This window comes from Cottoperca gobio, chromosome 19 (genome assembly GCF_900634415.1).
Source record: "Cottoperca gobio chromosome 19, fCotGob3.1, whole genome shotgun sequence".
Taxonomy (NCBI): domain Eukaryota; kingdom Metazoa; phylum Chordata; class Actinopteri; order Perciformes; family Bovichtidae; genus Cottoperca; species Cottoperca gobio.
The window spans coordinates 17278169-17299096 of record NC_041373.1 but is presented as its reverse complement, the minus strand read 5'-3'; the positions used below and the strand labels follow the sequence as shown (position 1 = coordinate 17299096).

General features: G+C 44.1%; 1 protein-coding gene across 3 annotated transcripts in view; it reads right to left on the bottom strand.

The window, feature by feature from the left end:
- The window catches only part of cpped1 (calcineurin-like phosphoesterase domain containing 1), a 33925-nt gene that overhangs the window by 4735 nt on the left and 8262 nt on the right, over positions 1 to 20928 (bottom strand). For 2 of the 3 annotated variants that reach the window (XM_029456856.1, XM_029456857.1), the window contains exons 3-5: positions 11750 to 11922; positions 11478 to 11603; positions 11233 to 11365 (exon numbers count right to left, since the gene is read on the bottom strand). The exons of the other annotated variant lie outside the window; for it this stretch is intronic. In XM_029456856.1, coding sequence (XP_029312716.1) covers positions 11233 to 11365; positions 11478 to 11603; positions 11750 to 11922 — 432 coding nt within the window. The remainder of the gene's footprint in view (positions 1 to 11232; positions 11366 to 11477; positions 11604 to 11749; positions 11923 to 20928) is intronic. 3 annotated transcript variants of the gene reach the window in all.

The following is a 20928-nucleotide window of genomic DNA, read 5'->3' as shown; positions in this document are numbered from 1 at the left end:
ATGGAAATTGATGGTTTGGGCCTGTATGTGTGTATGTCCGGGCGGAATTATTTTTACATCCAACACCTGGGGCAGCACTGTGTGAAGCCCACCCTCCCATGATGTGTGTGTGGGCCTGCAGCTGTATCATTATGGACACTTTCCATGAGTCTGTTTGTGCACATGTGTGTGTGTGTGTGTGTGTGTGTTCATATAACCTTGCCACTGCAGCAGGTGACTGGTCCGTCTCAACACTGGATCGTCACAACTGTGTGTCCTTGATGTTATTTCGAGACGAGGGCCACGAATGCCCTCCGGACCGAAGAGTGAACTCTTTCAGGGGCGAGTGGAACGGATGCGTCCCCATTATTCGATTAGGGGCGAGGACAGGGAAAGATTTGCGACCAGACTTTTGGCCTTCTTCTAAAAAGAAGCTCAACATCACAGTCAGAGGATTATATTAAGTAATATTAGTAATACAAAGACATCACGCGAGTCTGACTGTCGGGACGTGGGGAAAGATGACTCAGCGTATTCAATGAACCTGCTCGGCCCGCTGACTCCAGCCAAACTTTAAACTGGCTGATCGTCTGGTGGCTCGTAGTAGGGTTGGGATGTAGTGCAGCGTCAATCCAAGAGGTCAGCTGACGTAGAAATGCAGAATAGTTGTTTAAAGTACAATTTTCTTTTACGAATTAAGTGTCTTTTCAAGTTTGCTCTACCAGCAACTGTGTGTGTGTGTGTGTGTGTGTGTGTGTGTGTGTGTGTATAGGCATGTGTGTGTTCTGTGGCCCCTGTGTGCTTTCAGGCACCTGAATGTTTTTTTTTTATCCGTCCTACAAGGAATTACACGTCTCATCTACAATTAATCAAACGCTGCGAATGAAAGACGAGTGAAGCGGGACCCGACGTGTGAACCAGGGGGAACGTTTGACAGGATAATCTGATGACTCGCAAATGTGGAATTGTTGGATTTGTTACAGTTTCCACACGAGAGCGGGGACTTCTCCGTCACCTCAGAGAGATGAGGTGGTGGGAGGAAGATGCCAAGACAGCAATAGTATAAAATAAAATAAAATAAAAAAAAGCGATAGACAGGAATTCATCCTGTAATAATAATAACGATTAAACCGGCGTGAAAATCTTTTTGAAGCTCAAATAGTTTTTACTGAATCCTCTCTAAAACTCCTGAGACGCCACAATTAATCATGCCGGTGAATAAAGTGTGTGGGGGTGTGTAAGTGTGCATATGTATACATGTGTACGTCTGTCGCCACGTCACACACACACACACACACGCACGGCCCCACCACGCAGCAGCCGTGAGCTTCCCCCATGTATGTGATGCATCCATGTCGCTGTGTGTTTGTTGGTCATAGCATTAAAACTAAAAAGTCACAATAGACCGACTGTGCAGCACTTTTACAAGGAGGCAGCGTTAAGATATTAAAGGAATAGTTCAACAATTCGGGAAATACCACATTGACTTTCTCGCTGAGAGTTAGACGTGAAGATTCATACAAGAGAGGCGCCGATCCAACACTCGGTCCGAAACGGGCCAAAACCACTGGATCGGATATCGGAGAAAATAACGTATAATCCGACACGATCCATTAAACTACACGTGTCTGTCAACAAACTGTCAATGAGGTTTAGGCGACAACATTTCGTTTGAATGGTGCTGACGAATCAAAAATGCTGCTAAAAGTTGTGAAATGTGAATAAAAAGAAGCGGCAGATATAGAAGAGTCGTGTTATGAGATATGTACATCTTCCTGTTTAGAATATTTGTTTCACAGTTTGGGCATGATGTTCTATAGATGGCTGGGTTTAGGTAATGTGAATCCACACACATGTATTAATAATAGCTTAGTTGTGTAAGGAAGGAAAAAGACGTATCGGTATTTGCAAATACTCAAGTTTGCGGCATCGGACATGAAAGATTGTTGTCGATCCCCCCCCCTACACAAACAACACAAGATATAACGGGTTGGTTAGTGAGCTTTAGAGCTGCTGGGAGGTGCATTGTGTTCCCTTTGGACAAAGCCAGGCTAGTTTCCATCTGTTTCTTGTCTTTATGCTAAGCTAAGCTAAGCTAAGCTAAGCTAGCTGTGTGTAGCTTCATATTTAGCGCACAGACATTGAGAGTGGTATCGATGTTCTCTTCTTTCCCAAAATGTCGAACTATTCCTTTAATAAAACGGCTGCAAACGGTTAATAAATCAAAACATTAAAGTCATTAAGTGTATTTACAAATATTACACCAATGGTATTTTAAAATGTCTTTCAGCCAACCAGGATTAAAATACGAGAATACCAAGTTTAGCTCCTGGTTTGTTCTCCGAGGCCCTCGGAGCGTTGTGCTTGGCTCCTGTCCAACGTCTCTCAGGCAGAACGGGACCTCAGTTCGGTCACGACGCACTACAGGCTTCCCTTAAAGGTCCTAAGTATAGCTGACAGCTGAAGTGGACTGAACCAATATATACAATTTGTATGTTGTGGAAATGAAACGGCTCCCTCCGCTGACTTGTTCCACTGGCTCTTACCGAGCAAAACCGATTTCATAGAATCAATTTAACAAAAGCCCAGAGATAACACCCTGACCTGGATTCATTAGAGCACGTCCCTTTCAGAGCGCTGTCATTACGCCAGCTTTAGAAGTCAAACCACTCCACCTGGTCTGCTTTAAAAAAAAACTAAAAACCTTTCTGGGAGCAGAGGAAAGACGGCCTGTCTGAGAAAGAAAAGCATTTTCAATCTCCAAAAGATTTTCTGTATGAATAAAAGATAAACAATAAAAGAAAAAAGAAGGAAGTAGAAAAAGCTGCCCCCTTGAAACGCAGTCGGAAGATGAAGCTGGCCTCTGAAATTGTCTGCCAGAAAATGAATTTGGGGGAAAGCACTCTTTCAAAGTGAGAGGTGGAGGCTGAGATTGCCTGAATGCAACTGAGAAATACACACAATAAAGAGCTACAAACTATTTACATTTCACAAATACCCTTGAATTGTTTCAAAGACACATAACCGTCGTCTGATCCCTTTCATACCGGCGCAGGGAGGATGGACTGAACTCGGGCCAGACGCCACTCAGGGTTCATGGAGAGGATGTCTGCTCGTGTCTTTAAGTTTGTAATTACGCCAAGAAAAGTTCTTGCTCTGAACAGTGAGAGACGGGGCGTGTACGCAACAGAAGCAGAAACACAACCAACGGGGGAATTCAAAGTTCAGATCCACAAAGAATAGATTGGCTGATTGCACCATGAATATCTCATCACTTGCAGCCCCTTACTTCTATCTCCAAGGATACCTTCAACATACAGACACTGAACCTGTATGTAAATGACGAGCTTTAGTCCCAGCACAATGAACTTACCAAACAGAATCTTCTGAACACAATCAATTAAAGCCGCTTTTCTCTTTATTTATTTCGCTTTTGAATTCTTCCATTCCTAGAGAGAGGAACGTTTGAGTCCAACGTGTGTCGCTGCTCGAGGTTTACAGCCCCCACCGTTACTGCTGGAACAACTTAAGAGCTTGATACCAACAATACGAGCTAAGCTAGCACGTTATTCTGTAGGAAAGGTGTAATATAGAAATACATGTTATTATTATTATTAGTGCATTGCAGTACATTCGGCGTGGGTGGCCCTTAAGTGTGGTAATGTTAGTTCCACGGCTGTAAACATTGAGCTACATCAAGAATAAAATCCTTGTCCTTGTTCTGACAACACCATTCAGCCATATAGAGAATGGAGCATATAACCGTGCTAAGTGTGAGCTATACGCAGACGGGAGGCACAGCGTGTGCTCACAGAGTGTTAAATAGCAGAATCGCGTTCAGTAAAGGATTGTTAGGTCCAATTTCTGTCTCTCTGCCCAGCTTTGCTTCATTCTTCCATTTCCTCGTCCTCGGGAAAAAACGTGCAATCTCTGCGGCGATAATTCCACGTCTCGTCTGCAGAAATCCCATTTACCTGTCAGCCTTGAAACACTGCTACTTCTTTTGTGCTTTTCTTTGTGATAAAGATTCCCATCTAGGGATTGGCCTTTGCTTTGACAGACTGAGGTGGGGCGATGAGGGAGGGAGGGGGGGGGGGGGGGGGGGTTAGAGCGCTCAGAAAACACCCAGAGTAAGCAGTCAGAGTGATGAAAACATATTGAATGCTAACGGAGGACAATTACCCAGAGTCAAATTGAATTCTGGTCAGAGTTGCAGAAAAATGCAGAGAAAGGCGAGACGAGTCCTCGCCAATGTGTTTGGGTTATATTATAGTTTTCATATGTTGCAGCTATTTCCCTTCATTACTGGATGCGTTTGTTTATTCTGCAACATCTTTGCTGTTTAAAAAGGTAAACGGGATCGCTGATGTAGGGATAAAGGAAGTGAAGAAACGTCCGATGTATGCGCTCACTGCGTCCCTCGTCTTCTTTCCATCATCTCCCTTTCATCTCTTGGTCACTGATTTTGCAGGCTACAAGATTGGATTTGCTAATTGCGAGTTAACTTCCTATCTTGCCACTAACCCCCCCCCCCCCCCCCATCAGTGATTACCTCCAGGAGAACCAATTTCCCTTCAGACCTTTTCCTCCATCTTTCTCTTTGACACGAACTCTTAATGCATTTCTGAACAAAGCTGTCATCTGCACATCTGTGACAGCCGTCTGCGTAGGAGGGAACATGCGACGTGCACGCTCGCATTGAAGGGCGGTTGTCATTAAAGTGCAGGTCTGGGAAATAATTCATCATGAAATGGTGGCTGTTGATAATTTGCATGACAGAGGGATACAAAATGATGTAGTGCGGTGAGGCGTCTTGCAACCCCGGCTCCCCATAAATCACTCTCAGCCATCAGTCACCGCGCAGCGTCTCCTTCCCGTGTCCTCCAGTTACACACACAATCACAAGGGGAGCTGGGAAATGGAAGTAGTCAGCGTGCCATCTATCCCTCTGAGAGCATGCATGCCTTTTGGCCATTTGGTACCCAACGTGGTACCTAATCATCCTGAATTCACCAAGCGACGATCCTTATGTTTGTCGAAGGGCGACAGAGGCCGAGCGGGGAGGGGAAATGTGGAACTCAGCACCCAGACCCCCGACCTGGTGAGTGCCCTCGAAAAGTTCAAAGTTTCTTTTTGTCTGCAAATACATGATTAGCATTATAAGTAAACTATTACAGTGCTCTTGCAGTGCATGTTTCACGCTTAGAGACCCACCATTTTTGTCTTTTTTAGGGGGGGGGGGGGGGGGGGGGGACAGGAGAACTTTAGGGGGAGATTGCAGGTCAACACTTGGAAGTGGTGCACATCATCTGAAAGCTGAGAGTCTGACGATTAATTTGAGATGCTCAGCTCAAGTTTCTCTTGTCATTAATCTGTAATAAACATGGTGTTGTGGTTAGGCGCCTATTCAAATGTGACAGCTTAGAGCTTAGAACATTATGATTGAAGTATATGATGAACATGCTCCATTATCTCTCATAAGTTGTTGCAGCAATTTCTGCGTCGATGGCATTTGTTACACAGATTTCGCGCCACATTTAATCCGGCGGATCTCAACGGGTTAAATCTCTTTGTAATGAAAGTATTAAGGAATCTGAGCCGCAGCAGCAGCTCCAGTCCTCCGTCTTCAAAGGAGGCGTTCAGGAACAGTGCTGAGCGTAGGTCAGCCACGTTTTGTCGGCGCTCGCAGCCTGTAGCATAATTGCTGAAGATATCGTACGAGCAAAACTTGAGACGCCACTTAAACCGCAGCAGGGGAGGAAGTGCAACTGCGTTACGTTTGCGACAGGACTTTTGAAGGAGTCTGGGAAGTTGCATCAGCTCTGAAGTAATTAAATATAGTATTTACATTTTCTGATACTTGGAATCCACTTTCAGATGAACTACCTCACCCAGATATAGAACAGTTCAAGTTACACAACAACATCATATTGCTGCTTTCATTTGAACAGATGAGAAATAAAAACACAAAATATTTGATACTATAACTCTGATGAGGTCGTTTCTGCTGCACAGGAAGTTCAGACGTGAAGCCATCTGTGGTTAGCGATTCCATCTCAACGACTTTCAATTTGATGCAGAAGAGAAAACGAGGCAACAGTTCAACCGATAAAACAGTGAATGAGCAGGAAGTGTTGAGGACACGGACATCGTGCGCGCCGACATTCCTGATCGTGTCAATGAAGACACGATGGTTCAGTTCAGTGTTCAGAACATACGCGGCCTCCTCATTCATTTCAATGAGCCGACTGAAAGAACTGGCAAACAGCAGAACCTGGCTAAACCTTTGCCGCGACGAAATGCAACGTGATCCAGCGTTGGCCAATGAAACACGTGCAAGTACGCATTCCTGGTCATTACTCTGTAGAGTTGGTAAGTTTTAATATTTAACTGGTGATCGTTGTAATGAAATAAATGTCAAATCCATCCTCATGGTCTTACAAACCAGCGTGCACCGTTTCAGCATCTGATAAACCTTCAAACTCCCAAGAATCCATTACTCAAACTGTCCTCCATCGTGTTATCTCACCGGTACCTAAAACAACACGCCCCACCGAATAAGTGATCCCCACCAACCTCTGGACGTGGTAGAAAAAGAGTGAGACAAAGACGGAATAAGAGAAAGCAAAAGCACTATTCAGTCTCATCATTAAAACAAAGGGGTTAAAGGCTTAACTGTGGCCTCTTATCAAATCCCCAGTGGGTGACAAATGTGTCTTCGCTTTTGGAACAGAGTAGGACCCTCGCTGATAAAGACAACCAGCGGCGAGAGAGAGAGAAAGAGTGAGAGACCGAGAGGGGAAGAAGGAGAGACTATGCAGAGCGGCGCACGGCTCATCTTCTCCACTAATTAGCTACTGTATGTACAACTCTACCGCCGCCAGCAATGTTGGGAATTCCAATGAATTTCTCAGCTGCACTTGTTTTTGTCTGTACATGCGCAGGGTTCAGAGGCGGCGTGGTAGTGCATCTGTGTGTGCCTTCATTCGGTTCGTATGTGCGCTCAAGGTATCCTGAATGTTGGATACAAACCAGTGGGAGGAAGAGGAGGAGGAAGAGGAGGAGGAGGAGGAGGAGGAGGAGGAGGAAAGAAACCTAATTACAGTCCTTCATCTCTGAAGAGAGAGGAGGCTGAGAGCACTTCTGGGATTTCAACTACTCCACTCGCCTCTCGGAGAGGAGACACTGGTCTCCAGCGAAGGGAATTCAATTTTCTCTGAAGAGAATCTGGATTTGCGTAAAACCTGTTCTCTTCAAACTCTACATCCGCAACGAGCAAACGAGCCACAATATTTGCATGTCTTTCTTCCTCTGCTCGCAGTAACTAACTGCCGGCTGACTTGCGCTCATGCACTGAAAGATTGTCCTAGGGTCGAGGCGCAGGGAGCATTATTTACTACGATTACGGGTATGACAGTGACGAGGAAGCGCAGAGGTAGCAATAATAAGAGTAAAAGACTTCCTCCAGGCTGTTCAGGGCTTTGTGTGATTGTTACCAACAAACCAACTGCATTGTACTGACGGAAAAGTCTTCCACCGAGCAGCAGATACCACAAAAGAAGTGAAAACTAATTGTCTTGTTGTTTTGTTTACCGGTTGTCATAACAGTTTGCAAAGCAACCGATATTTCACAGGATTATTTGAGCGTTTGAAAACTGTCCTTTTCTAATCGGGTGCTTGGTTTCAGCTCAAAAGATATTAAACACACGGAACAAGTGCACAATTAAAGCCAATATCAACCACATAACTGTCAGTTAGGAAACCATAGTAATTGATTGTGCAATTTAAAAAAGGGGGGGAAAGCGTGACACTTTAGTTGCCAGAGAGGGCGGGGGGGGAGGGGAGACAGTGTGTCATTAATATCAGCTGGAATGCAGTCAACGGTTCCCGGGGTGGAAGTGCTCGCTCTGATGAGCCACAGGAAGACTAATTGGTGTCTCACCTTTCCCCGTGTGCGGCTGTGCTGCTGCGATAACGTATAGATACTTACTGTAGAATGTATCGTCATCGTTTATATGCAAAGTGCAAACACATACAAAAACGTGCATGAAATAAACAACCACTCAAACATCCCCCGACACTCGTATCCTGCAAGAAGAAGGGAAAGAAATGGAGAATATCTCAGTAAAATGTAATTAAATGTTCAGTATTAGCTTGGAGTTAAGGGGACTATATTCTGTGTTTCAAGGGTTAGGGTTAGGGTTAGGGTTAGGTCCCTGGAGCGGTGGGCAGAAAGGAGCAATAACAACCTAATGCCGAATGCCCAGCAGCTGGAAGTCAACCGACGCCACAAAAGACTCCTTTGGAGCGGTCAGAGGACTCGCTCACACGTGGCAGAGCGTACTTACACTACTGAGGAGGATTGATTTGATGCCAGAGACTCATTTCAAGGCCACTTTCTTTAGAATTGTTTGAATTACTCCACAAAGAGGAAAGCTGCCCAACATCATCTCTCGGTTCTTGCCAGACAAAAAAGAACCAATAGCAACTTTGAGGCGGCCAAGTAAGAAGAATGCCCTTGAAGAGTTTTTTGAACAACATCCATGTGTTATTGGTACAAAGAAAACCCTGTTAAAGAGCTTTCCAGCGTTCCATTAAAGGGATCTTGAAACTAAATTCTTTCTACACTATAAAACACGTAATCCTTCAACTGCTGGTATTACTCCATTTCTCTTCCGAGGGAGAATGATGAGAGCTGGCAGCGCAAACACAGATAGAGACTTATCCTTGTCAACTGCTTACTTAATGAAAATCTCAAGAGAAAAATGACATTCGAAGCTTCATCTGTGCCAATGCTTCACTGTTCCTGCGTGCACTTTAATCACTGCAAGACTGGAAACAGTGTGTCTGTGTGTGTGTGTGTGTGTGTGTGTGTGAGGTTAATGATGCTGCCCTTTACTGTAATGACAGTAATGATCAGCAGAGTACATCTGGAGGCTTCAGATCACAGCGTGCAGCGGTGAGGACAGACCGACACGGGAGGGAGACGATGCGTGAAAAGCGCAACGCAAAGACGACAGCAGCCGACGCGTGTCCAGAAGAGACGTGATTACACACGGATGAGAGGAAACTCAAGACAGGAAGACAAACAACCAACTTGCCCCGGAGTTCTTTTTCTTCTTCACTCTGCAGTACACTAACAGTTTTCTGCACTTCCTCGCTCGGTTTGATTGTTTTCTCCAGGAGAAAAGCTCAACGGCGTCTCCGATGGGATGTTTTTACAAGACGCTTGTTTTGCTCTGCGGGGAACGCCGACTACATGGGACGTCCTACAAGTCCTTCATTAAGTGAATCAATTCTACAGACACACGACTGCCGGTGCTGGTGATAACAAATCTGCTTTTTTAATTAGATTTTGGTGCATTAGGTAAAGTTGTTAATATTTATGATGTGGCTGATTATGCATTAAAGTATGAGTAAGTGGAGTGTGAAAATATAGGAATTATAAAATGAGTTTTAAATAATTCATGAGCGTTATTAAGGATTGTCCATCCACGTTTGTGCTCTCCCATCCTTAATAACTCACACATACAACATATGTTTGCTTTACATAAACGTAAGCATTGGACACATTACAATGTGGACCTGATGATCGCGCAGACAAGACGTTAAGAGGTCAGTTATTGAACGTCAGAGTGTAAGTTCAATAAAAGGTCGACACACTGTGCCTTCTTTGCTTTATTCTATTAGTCCAGCACCTGCTTTTAACGGTGTTTGGATGTGCAACCACGATGCGTTGTCTGCCGTCAAAGCATCGTTAGCGAACATCCTCTGGAAACCATGAACATCTGCAAGTAGATGTTTCTGACTAATAGACGTTGACTCAAAGATGATGACACACGCACGCCTCCAGGACTACAGTAGATTCAAAGTGCAGATGTTACAGCATCAGCACCGACGACAGACCAGGAGATGAAGGAGAGCAGAAGGAGCATGAAAGAGAAACCGGGGGATCAGAAGAGAGCTGAGAGACCTCGGGGACAAAAGGCTGTATAATTCAATAATAACAGGTTTGATTCGTCTTGTCAAGTCATCAAAGTTTAAGATTCAGTACGCTGATTTATAAAGAGCTACTAAATCTCCAATCCGAGCAGAGGAAATGTGCAGGAGACGGAGCTTGCCCGGGCCCCCCGTTACGTACGGGACGGGGACGGAGAGTAAAACATGACAGAAATCACATCCCTTCTCTCGCAGCGATCGGTAGCACCACATATTGTACTTGCACGTGTGTGCTTGTTAACATGAGAGAAGTCATGTAGTGTACGCGGCGTTACAGTGAGCATGTCTGGCATCAATTATTCACGCCCATGTAGTGCACATGTACGTATAGAGTTCGCAGTGCATGCCCTGTATGTAGTCTGGATGTATAATTGGCCGGACGTGTGAATAAGAGTGTGGATGAGAAAGGACACGCAGCGTTTCCTGCACATACAGTAACAACCCTCTGTGAAAGAAAGAAAGCCTGTACGGATTGCCCTTTAAATCTTTAACCAGGCGTCCCTTAGAGGAGCAATCAATTATGAGAGGGAGGGGTCATCAGAGCAAAACGGGGCAACGTGGTTAAATACAAGCTGGAATAATGAAATTAGTACCATCCCCCGACAGTCACCTTGATGCAAGATTGAGAAGCATGACACGTGTCCGTACGAGCGCTCCTGTCATTCACAAGTGGCCGTGCAGTGTGATGTGTGCGCGTGTGTTCATAAAGACGTATTGTCCTTGTGAGAGTCTCCCGGCCTGATACCCTTGTATCAGTCATAAGCTGACAACAATGGATTTTGATTATGGAATTCTTCTTCTTAAAAGGGAGTGAATGCATTAATTAATTCAATTACGCCCCGTGTGTGCCAGGAGCTGCTCCTGTGGTTCTGGCTAATGGCATATTAATCCTCTGGGCTGGGATCTTAACTGTGCTGCAGGAAGATAATGCTGGAAGCGAACAGGTTTAACGGGAATACGAGCTAAGAGGTATTAAGGCAAGAAATGTAAAACCACTTCACAGTAAATCCGTCATTACAGAAGATACTGCGGATACTTTCGGGGCGTTTTAGAAGCTGCTTGACTTTCAAAACAGTAAAACTCTTCTTCTTCTGTGACTTCTAGTTCAAAGCTGGAACAAACGTGCACAAACGTGGATGGACAAGACCGAGTAGTTAGAAGAGACAAACTGTCCATCGTGTTGAAGCGCAGACACACTGAAGAACAAATATTGCAATGAGAGTCAAAGGGTTATGACGAGCCTCGCTGTCCTACCTGCCTTCTTGAACCTTTCCAGCAGGTCTTGTCTGACCTCCCTCTGCAGGTTGAAGTAGTCGTCCTCCTCATCGGGCTTCTTCAGGTACAGAGGAATGTGCTGGAACACCAGGACGTGTTTGGGTTTGGGTTCCTGAACAGATGTGAGGGGGATGGGCTCAGCAACAATCTCCAAAGACAAACGGGCAGCAACTATCTGAACCGCTGCAAAGGATTCAGAAATCAGAGCAGCGATGCCGTTTTACCGTTGAGGAGGAGGCTCTGCTCAGCTGCTCCTCCAGCCACGTCTCCTGGGCCTCCTTCAGCTGAGGGCAGGCCGAGGCGTCGTAGAACAACTGGGAGTTCAGAACCAGGCAGAGGACTCCACCCACCTGGGACGTCAGGAGACAGAAGGGTTACCTCCACCTCAATCATTTATAAACATTGTAGTGCAACAAAGGGTCGATTTTATAACATCTATACAGTTACTAAGAGCTTTAACGCTGCTACGACTAAAAATGAACAGCTCTCTGCTTACCCAGAAGCTAAAATAGTCGTTCCCCCAAGCAGTGCAGTACTGCTCCAGTGTCCTGGGGGTGGGGGTGTTGCCCAGGTCATGGTTTCCACTGACAAACACCAGCGGGATGGAGGGATCTGTCCCCGTCAAGGCCGCCTTCAGGTCTCGCTCCTGACCTTCTCTGAACGGGGTGTCTGGGGAGGAGAGGAGTCACAAGGTTATCGACAGCTTGATGTGACACATTAGGGGGGGGGGGGGCAGACAAAAACAGCAGAGAGAAATCGATACTTGATTATTAAAATTGATAATAACGTTGCACCTGGACAAGATGCAATTAATCCGAGAGAGAAACGCATACGAGTGTTGCAGAGTGTGAAGGGTACCGCAGGTGAGAGTGGCCTCGGGGACGGGGGATTATCTGGAGGATAACAATGAGAGCTCCGAGAATGATCAATAGTCTGTGGAGCTCGACTTTATATCACCATGGTTACTGGCATGATGAGTAGTGTTCTGGTGGAAGCCTCCCCGGTCCGCACGGCAAACCCTCTCTGCTGAGCCGAGCGCTGTGCAGGTCCACTGATGCGAGACACACAAGCCTCTTGGTTTCCTCCAGATCTTTACCGTGTGTTTATATTGGGAGTACTACGCTAAAGGAGAAGCGTACTGAACATTAGTCAGAGTGTAGGTTAAAGACATAATGGGCGAGAGTCAATACTATTTATAATTCAGTACATCAAACAAACCCATCAGCCATTTCTCTTAAGTTGTTCCTTCTTCTCTGTTATTTCTTTTTCTGAGTAATTATCTTACTGGCCTACTTTTGGAGCAAACGTTTCCTTGGATGTTTGGATAGGACTCATTACATAAGAGCCTTCTCCCGACAGAACATCGTGCGCATGACAGAGCGAGAGAATGAGTTTAAAATGCTTCCAAAAGAAAGAAAGCGGCGTTTCCACCTGTCGCTCTTCTATAATTAAGCAATACAACACACAACCATGCAGTGAAGTACAAAAGGAGACACGACAGCCTTTTTTGTTATGTAAAACAGATTCCGTGTGACACTTTTTACGACCGCATTTCTATTCAGGTTCGCAGAGTAAATGCTTCTGCAGTGTATTCATGTTCTCACGTATAACAGGTTGTATTTCAACAAGAGCCATAAGACTATAAAAAGTTCATAGATCATCAGCATCAGGCAGCAAAGTCGTAAAGTACTGCAGCTGATGACACCTGAGGGTAAATCTTGTTCATTAGTAGCACTGACAGTGAACCTCGAGCAAGTCTCTTGGTCAACATCAACTACTGGGGAATGAGATTTACTACGTTTACAATAAAGAATATATCCTGCAATTTACATTTATGCAATGGCGGCCTAATATTTCATGCTCAAACTGATAATCAAACATTACAAAATCCATGCCCAAAATGCACTTTTGTAGAAAGTGTCACGAAAGTGCATTTGGAGCATGAAGGTGCACTTTGTTTCGGTTTCATATTAAAAGGTAATGTTGCAAAATTACGGGAATATTCACGGTGGAAACCTTTTAACAGGAATCAAATGAAAATATAGAAGTTAACTGCTCAGGTTGTATTCAACATGTCATAAACAGATAGAAAGCCACCTTTGACCCGATCATGAGCAGATATAATCCATTAATTTGCCAAATAATTCCATTAATTTGCCAAATAATTCCATTAATTTGCCAAATAATTCCATTAATTTGCCAAATAATTCCATTAATTTGCCAAATAATTCCATTAATTTGCCAAATAATTCCATTAATTTGCCAGATAATTCCATTAATTTGCCAGATAATTCCGTTAATTTGTCAAATAATTCCATTAATTTGACAAAAATTCCATTAATTTGCCAGATAATTCCGTTAATTTGCCAGATAATTCCATTAATTTGCCAGATAATTCAGTTAATTTGCCAGATAATTCCATTAATTTGACAAAAATTCCATTAATTTGCCAGATAATTCCGTTAATTTGCCAGATAATTCCATTAATTTGCCAGATAATTCAGTTAATTTGCCAGATAATTCCATTAATTTGCCAGATAATTCCATTCATTTGCCAGGTAATTCCATTAATTTGCCAGATAATTCCATTAATTTGCCAGATAATTTCGTTAATTTGCCAGATAATACCATTAATTTGCCAGGTAATTCCATTAATTTGCCAGATAATTCCATTAATTTGCCAGATAATCCCATTAATTTGCCAGATAATTCCGTTAATTTGCCAGATAATTCCGTTAATTTGCCAGATAATCCCATTAATTTGCCAGGTTATTCCGTTAATTTGCCAGATACATACAGTGTGAAATGTACTGGTGAACTAATGGGTAAAAGGTAGTTTGAAAATTAGAGCAAATGTATTAAAATAAACAATGAATGGAAATAAATGAATTCAAACTCCTGAATTAGCATCCTCAATCCAGCTATGACCCAGAAACTGAAATATCATAAACAAATATATATGCACTCCTGTAATATCATCAAAATGTCCTGTTGCTGCACGTGTGATGTGGATGCACTGTGCATGCAAAAGTAGTTTTACTGAATTACTTAATTGGATGCTTGCAAAGGATCTGAACACGTGATGAAAGCTGCTGAATGGCGTGCATGGTGAAACATACCATGAGCCCTAGTATTGCTTTTTATGTATGTGTATGTGTATATGTTATTATGTGTATATTTATTGGTAACTTCCCTTTTCAGACCCTTAGTCCGCAATAATTATATTGTAATTATGTCATTTTTACAAATTAATTTACTTTAGCTTTTCTCGGGAAAAATGTGAAACTGTTAAAACTATTTATACAATTCTCTTAATGCATTAGTAAGAAACCCTGCTTATCAATTCACAGTGTTACCAATGACTATAAGGAAATACATGAGCGGTCAGAACGATGTTTCCAGCAGGTGATGTTTGTGCCGTTGGGAGAGAAACTAAACATGTAGCTCTGTCTCCGGGGAGCTGATGGTTTCTGGTGAAAACGAAGACAGCTGAGACCACAACAATGTGGACTCATTATTCCAAATCACAATATTTGACCGCAGCAACAATTACATACAAACAAAGGCAGCTGCACTAATGAAGCTGGGATGGAGAGTAGGGGGCGCAAGGGGCACCGTTTGAAATGCTGGAGCAATTGTTGCAGCTGCTCGCTCTCAACCCTCCTTGTTGTTACAGACAATTCCAACACGTTTTAAGCGTTTACTCTCAAGTGGAGACTTTGTGCAGGTCCGTCTGTCCATATATTCAACAAGCTCGGATGAATCTATGAGGGACCTTGTCACACGCTCCAGTGCAGCTGGTTGGCAGCTAAAAACAGAAAAAAAATTGTTTTACATGTTCGACACCATCCAAGTGTGAATGTGTGTAATCGAGTGAGTGGGAAGCAGGGTGGGGCTCAACCACGGAGCCACATTTTATTATATTTGGATGCAGAAATGTGAAAAAAGCAGCACTGGTAGCCACAGAGATTAGCGCTGCGCTGCCTTCTGCTTCCTCACACCTCCAGCTGCCTGCCCTAAACCACAGCCATCCGCTAACATGGCAATACCCATGAATCATCCTTCAGCACTACACAGCGGAAACCAATCCTCAACCACACAGCACCCCATCAATCTGCATTCAAGACACCTAGCTTTAGATTAATGTGGAGTGCTTATGGGCAAGACAACATGCCAGTTTAACATTTGTAGGTTGTTTAGATTCACATCTAAACAGCAGTTGGGAAGTCTAGACTGCTTATTCACTACACAACTGGATTAATACACTTACCGGTTACATATGTCCTCCCTCACTTCTCCTTAACCAGCGCTAATAGTGCCATACAAAATTGTGCAAATGACCACATGCTTGAATCCACGGGGGGAGCAGAACGAGAACCCATCTCCTAAAGTACGTGCGGTATTAAAAAACGACAAAGAGCATGCACAACAGAGTAATAAAAATGCTGCAGTTAAGTTCAGTTCATAAATAAGAAGGATCGTGCAGAGGCTCATGAAACATATTAGGAAAGTAAAAATGTATACATATATTTCCTCGCCCTGCGGAACTCTATTTGGAATAAGCAATATATGCACAGAGCAAGGTGTACGGAAATAAAGCACAATGCTGCTCTGCACTCTCTCCGGGGCTCTGACTGAAAGGTCTTGTTCATTTAATGAGATTGCAACACTGTGATTCTCAAACCTTGACAGGAGGCTTTGGCAAGTTCTCGTTGAGCCTGTCCAACACTGTAAGCACTTCTCTCAATCGAGAGTCGAGACTGCACACAGGTCTCTCGTGTGTGGGGTCTTGCTGTCACATACATTTTTCAACTGCATTTTCAACGTGTGGGGGACCTCTATATATTTGTGACTAACTGGAGCGTGTACTGGCGCTGACAGGTTGTGCTGATGTGGCACTGGCCTACAGTTTATGACAAGGTGGTAGCCAGGATGAAGTCGTATTAAAGTACAGCACATACTTTCAGACACACGACTTTGTTACATTAAAGTTAAGCCTGTGAGTGATGAATCCTGTGAGTGATGAAGTACTGTGAAGTGCAATGTCCTGTGAACTGTCACCATAAAACTAGAGTTTTGTCCAGAGATGATCCGGAGGATTGGTCCATATTTTATGTTTCCTTTCCTTGCTGTACTCGGCCACGTCAACCTGCTCATTTGGAAGCGCCGCTCTCCTTACGACAGGCTCGTCCGCCGCCGGTGAAATTAAAATGTCAATGCGTTTGAATAGTTTTTGAACCGGGACCTTCAGTATCAAGTGGCTCGTGAAAAAATGTGTGTCAAATGTAGTGGACGTTATTTCGGTGTGACTCATGTATATTTAAATCAGACTACGGATTGTCAGATGTCTAATGTTAAAGGACTCGGATCAGGATCGAGGCTAAACCCCCTTCAACAGTCCTTCCAGCTTCTCTGATCAGGCAGCTGCTTCAGGACACCGCTGGCCAAAAACGATTTAATTTAATTCTCACTGCGACAAGCCCAAATAGACTGTCACTGCTTTTTAAAACAGATTTGCACACCTGCTCTAACTTATCAATGGAAGTGTTTGTGTTTTAATGTGATTTGGGTGTATGTTTGTTCGTGAGCCCATAGCCTAAAGACATTTATTTAATTGTCTATCATTATGTGATAGACGATAACGTTTTTTGAAACTTGATTAGAGCATCCCTACGTAAAACCTCATCAAAATCAGCCAAGCTTACAATTCATTCTGGCGTACAAACCAGGACTCGAACTAAAAAGTGTCCCATCGTCCCGGGGACAGTTTAAATTGTGCTTCAGGCTGGTTTGGGACGGTGGTCAGAGAAGTTACATGGGTTCCATGTTTAGATCTTATAGGGGAAAGAATATGTCAGACCTTTTCTTCCAAACGATCATTGGAGCCAATATCTATGAAATGCTGTTATGCTTCCTTTGTTGTCATAACTGCGGAAAATATCTGCAGCTTCAAAAGACTCCGACTGATATCAATGGTTTTTCAAGTCTAATCGTCCTGATTTACATAAATTCAATAAGCCATGAGCACTGCGTAAACACTCAACGGAGAAGTGTTGTTGGACTGTCGCAGTGAAGACTGAGGATTTACCAGTTGATCTACATTTAACCTCCCTATCGTCAAGAGGTTTAAAATAACTGAAATAATGACATCCTGGATACGAGAGGCCCAACTGAGTTTCCCTCTCAGGGTGGCTGGGTTCATTCATCAGAGGGGGGTCATTCGCACTGAAAGAAATCCATTCTGGTGGTTTGGGCATCTGATAAGCGACATGTTACATAGCTGTTCTGAAAGGTTAAACTCGAATGCTGTCGACGCACATTTTTCCTTGAAGACCTTCATGCACTCTGCTGTTCACATGACAAGTGACAGAAGCAGTTCACCTTGCCAATTGCTGCGTGAAGTCAAAGGTTTGTAAAAAAGCCAGTGTGAACAGGAACCGGACCAGATCTATCCTTTTTCCTCCACTTTGGTTCGGACCAAATGAACTAAAATGATCTTTTCACGCTGACATTTTGAACTGTGTACCTCCTGAGCCACTATGAAATGGTGACAATGGTTACAGAGAAACATTTTCTAACTTCTACACCGCTTGGAAGTCCCAAACCCCATAAGAAAACTATAACTGCATAAGCCACTAGAGGATCCCATTAGATAAACACACACAGAACCTCCCTGCTCACCCAATTCCCCCTCCAAAGAAATCCAAAATGCTTCCACATGTCCCAGAAACAAATTGTCCCTAAGCAGTCTTCATAATCTCCTCTCCTCTGCTTCAGAATCCCACCAAGAGTCACAGTTTATCTGCCTTCAACGCCAATTAAACAGGTTTCCACAGTTACAGAGAGGGGACAGGGAAGTCCCAAGGTAACCTCTACTTCACCTTTAAGAGGTTTACACACATGCAGATGGGCACCGATACTCAAACATTTCTCTCAGCTGTATCATGCGTAACATCCCTCACAAACCCCAGAGACAGAACTTGGATCCTTTGTAGTGCTCATTAGGAGAGTGTTAAGTCCAGCATGTTCCTCTAATCTAATCAGCTCTCTATCTCTCCCTACCTCCTCCCTCTGCCGCCGCAGCCACCCTCCCTTCTCTTTACCCTCTTCATTTGTCAGCTTTGAAAATAAGTGAGAGAAAGACACGGGAGAGGGAAAGTGAGTGTGCGAGAGGCGAGATTGAAGGAAGTCCTTGAGATGAGAAGAGAGTCTCTGGGGGGTTTGCTTGGATTGGAGAGGAGACGGGGAATTGGGATCAAGGAACGTTCTATAAGTAAAGGTCTAGATGACAATCTTGTGGGAGCAAACGCTGGCCGGCATAGCGTTGGGAACAATGACCTTTTTAGTTTTGGACATTGGGATCGTACCTCATGGACCCCTGTGATTGCGAAGGAAAGCCTTTGAGGTCCTCTCCATCTTGTGGCAATAAGCACATCTAATTACTGCTTCCCCAATAAGTCTTTGATAAGAAGCTTTCAATTCTAAGGCTCAAACCCCGATATTGACGAACGCCATGACCCTCTTTTTCTATTGTTGGGAAATCGAAATGGAGGATTCGAATAGATTAAACTTTGAATCGTCATGTACACAGCACACAGAGTGAAATACAGACTCTGCATTTAACCCATTCTAGTATTAGGAGCAGTGGGCATTTACTATACTGAGCCCGGGGAGCACTGTGGGGCAGTGCCCAGGAGACGAAATGGCACCGCTCCAGGTACCAAGTACTTAGTCCGTTCAGACCCTCGCACTTAACCTTCCGGTTCCCTACGGACTGAACAAACACAACTGTCGATTCCTCTGCTACTAGATTTAATTCACAAGGATGCTTCAAATAGATTCATCAGAGGCAAGAATAAACATGTTTGTGTACGGTGCCAGACTTGCAAATGAAGGTTGTCAAAATAAGGTATGAGGCATGAGACCGCAGCTGTTTGCTAAAGAGAACAGACAGAGAGGGAAAGACGGAGAGGAGGAAAGAGACAGACAGGGAAGGAGAATGTGAGAGCGAAGGAGAGGAGAGACAGATAGTGAAATCCGTGGGAACAGAAATACAGTTGCCAATTTCCTGTCGCCGACAGGCAGCGTTGTTGACAATGCCGGTTGACAGCCAGCTTCCCCTGGCCACCACCCATTCATTCTGTAGTGTAAATAAACAGTTTAAGGGGAAATGTCAGCCGAGAGATGGAAGTAGCAGCTCCGGCTATAATATCTCTTCCCTCCTCCCTTTCTGATGCTGCAGCCCAGTTGCCAGGCAAGTGACGGACATGGCGAGTAATGAGGATGGCACACACAACCTGCTCCGTTGTGGCTGACAGTAACAAGGGCTGACGCCGTGGCGTTTAAAGGTCCCCAAGGCCTCGCCGTTAAAACCCAATCCTTACACTAACTACTGTCCCACTGTGTATCTGAAATAGATCCCGCCACGACCTATGAATGGGGCTGATCAGAGTGAGACACAGGGAGAGATGTGAGGCGTATGGATGGCGGCCATGTTTTGGTGTAAATAGTGCAATCATAGGAATGATAAGGATACTTGGACGCCTACAGCAAGACTCTTAGATGGAGGAGGAGACAGCTCCAGGAGTGTTCATCAAAGTCAGCGCGCAGCTAAAATTGGTGGTAGTTATGACCCCCCCCCCCCCCCAAATAAACTGAAAAGAGTTGCTCTGTGACTAAGCCGAGCCAAGTCTGTGTTGCATGTGAATAGATTGCCTTGAGTCAGAATTTAGAAACAGGGGCCAAGGACATTTTACAGATGACGCACCATTGGTTTCAACAGCACATCATTTAGGTGCACCCAACGAATTATCCTATTTATTTTATTAATAATGACTTATTTAATTATGAATACGATAACAGAGCGGATTAAATCTGCCCCCCAGTAGCTGAATTTCATTACAATAAATAATCAGTATCATGTTCAATTTCTCACTTTTATAACAAAACCAAATGTAATGAAAATCGGTTAGAATTAAGCGAGTTACCGTCGATTTTCTCTCTCAGTACATTGTATTTGTTTACTAGTGGATCTTGACCACTCCAATATGGCGGACGTGCAGACACACGTCAAATCGCAAACGCTGTCTCTACTTTATTATATCTCTGGGTGTAACGGGCCTCACAGCATTTCCCTGATGAAAAAACGATGAATATTTCTCTTCCTCTTTTGAATTACCGGTATGTTTTAAGGTTGTCATGTCGCTCGAGGAGGAAACATAGACTATCCAGTGCAGAGCCCATCTGAGGGCAGGTCTTCACTGAATGCGGGTTAGGGAAAAAACATACCACTATACACATACACACACTGAGACGGACCTGCTACGTGACAGGCACACATGCAAAACATTCTGCTAAATAACTTCAAATCGGCATCAAGGCCAGATTATTTCATCACGATCCAATCAAGCGTGAACACAGACACTGAGAGGCCCTGACATGCAGCGATGCAGACAGACAGGTTCGCCCGCTGACCTCATGCTACTCCTCAATTGTCATGAAAAGGTAGTTTGCTTCGGTTGGCGGCTAGTCTCTCTTTCTGCTGAACATTATCTCTGCAGTGGGTCGTTGCCAGCCCGTTCCTCTCACCCTGTTATCAAATCAGGCAGCTGGACATTGAGAAACACACACACACACACACACACACACACACACACACACACACACACACACACA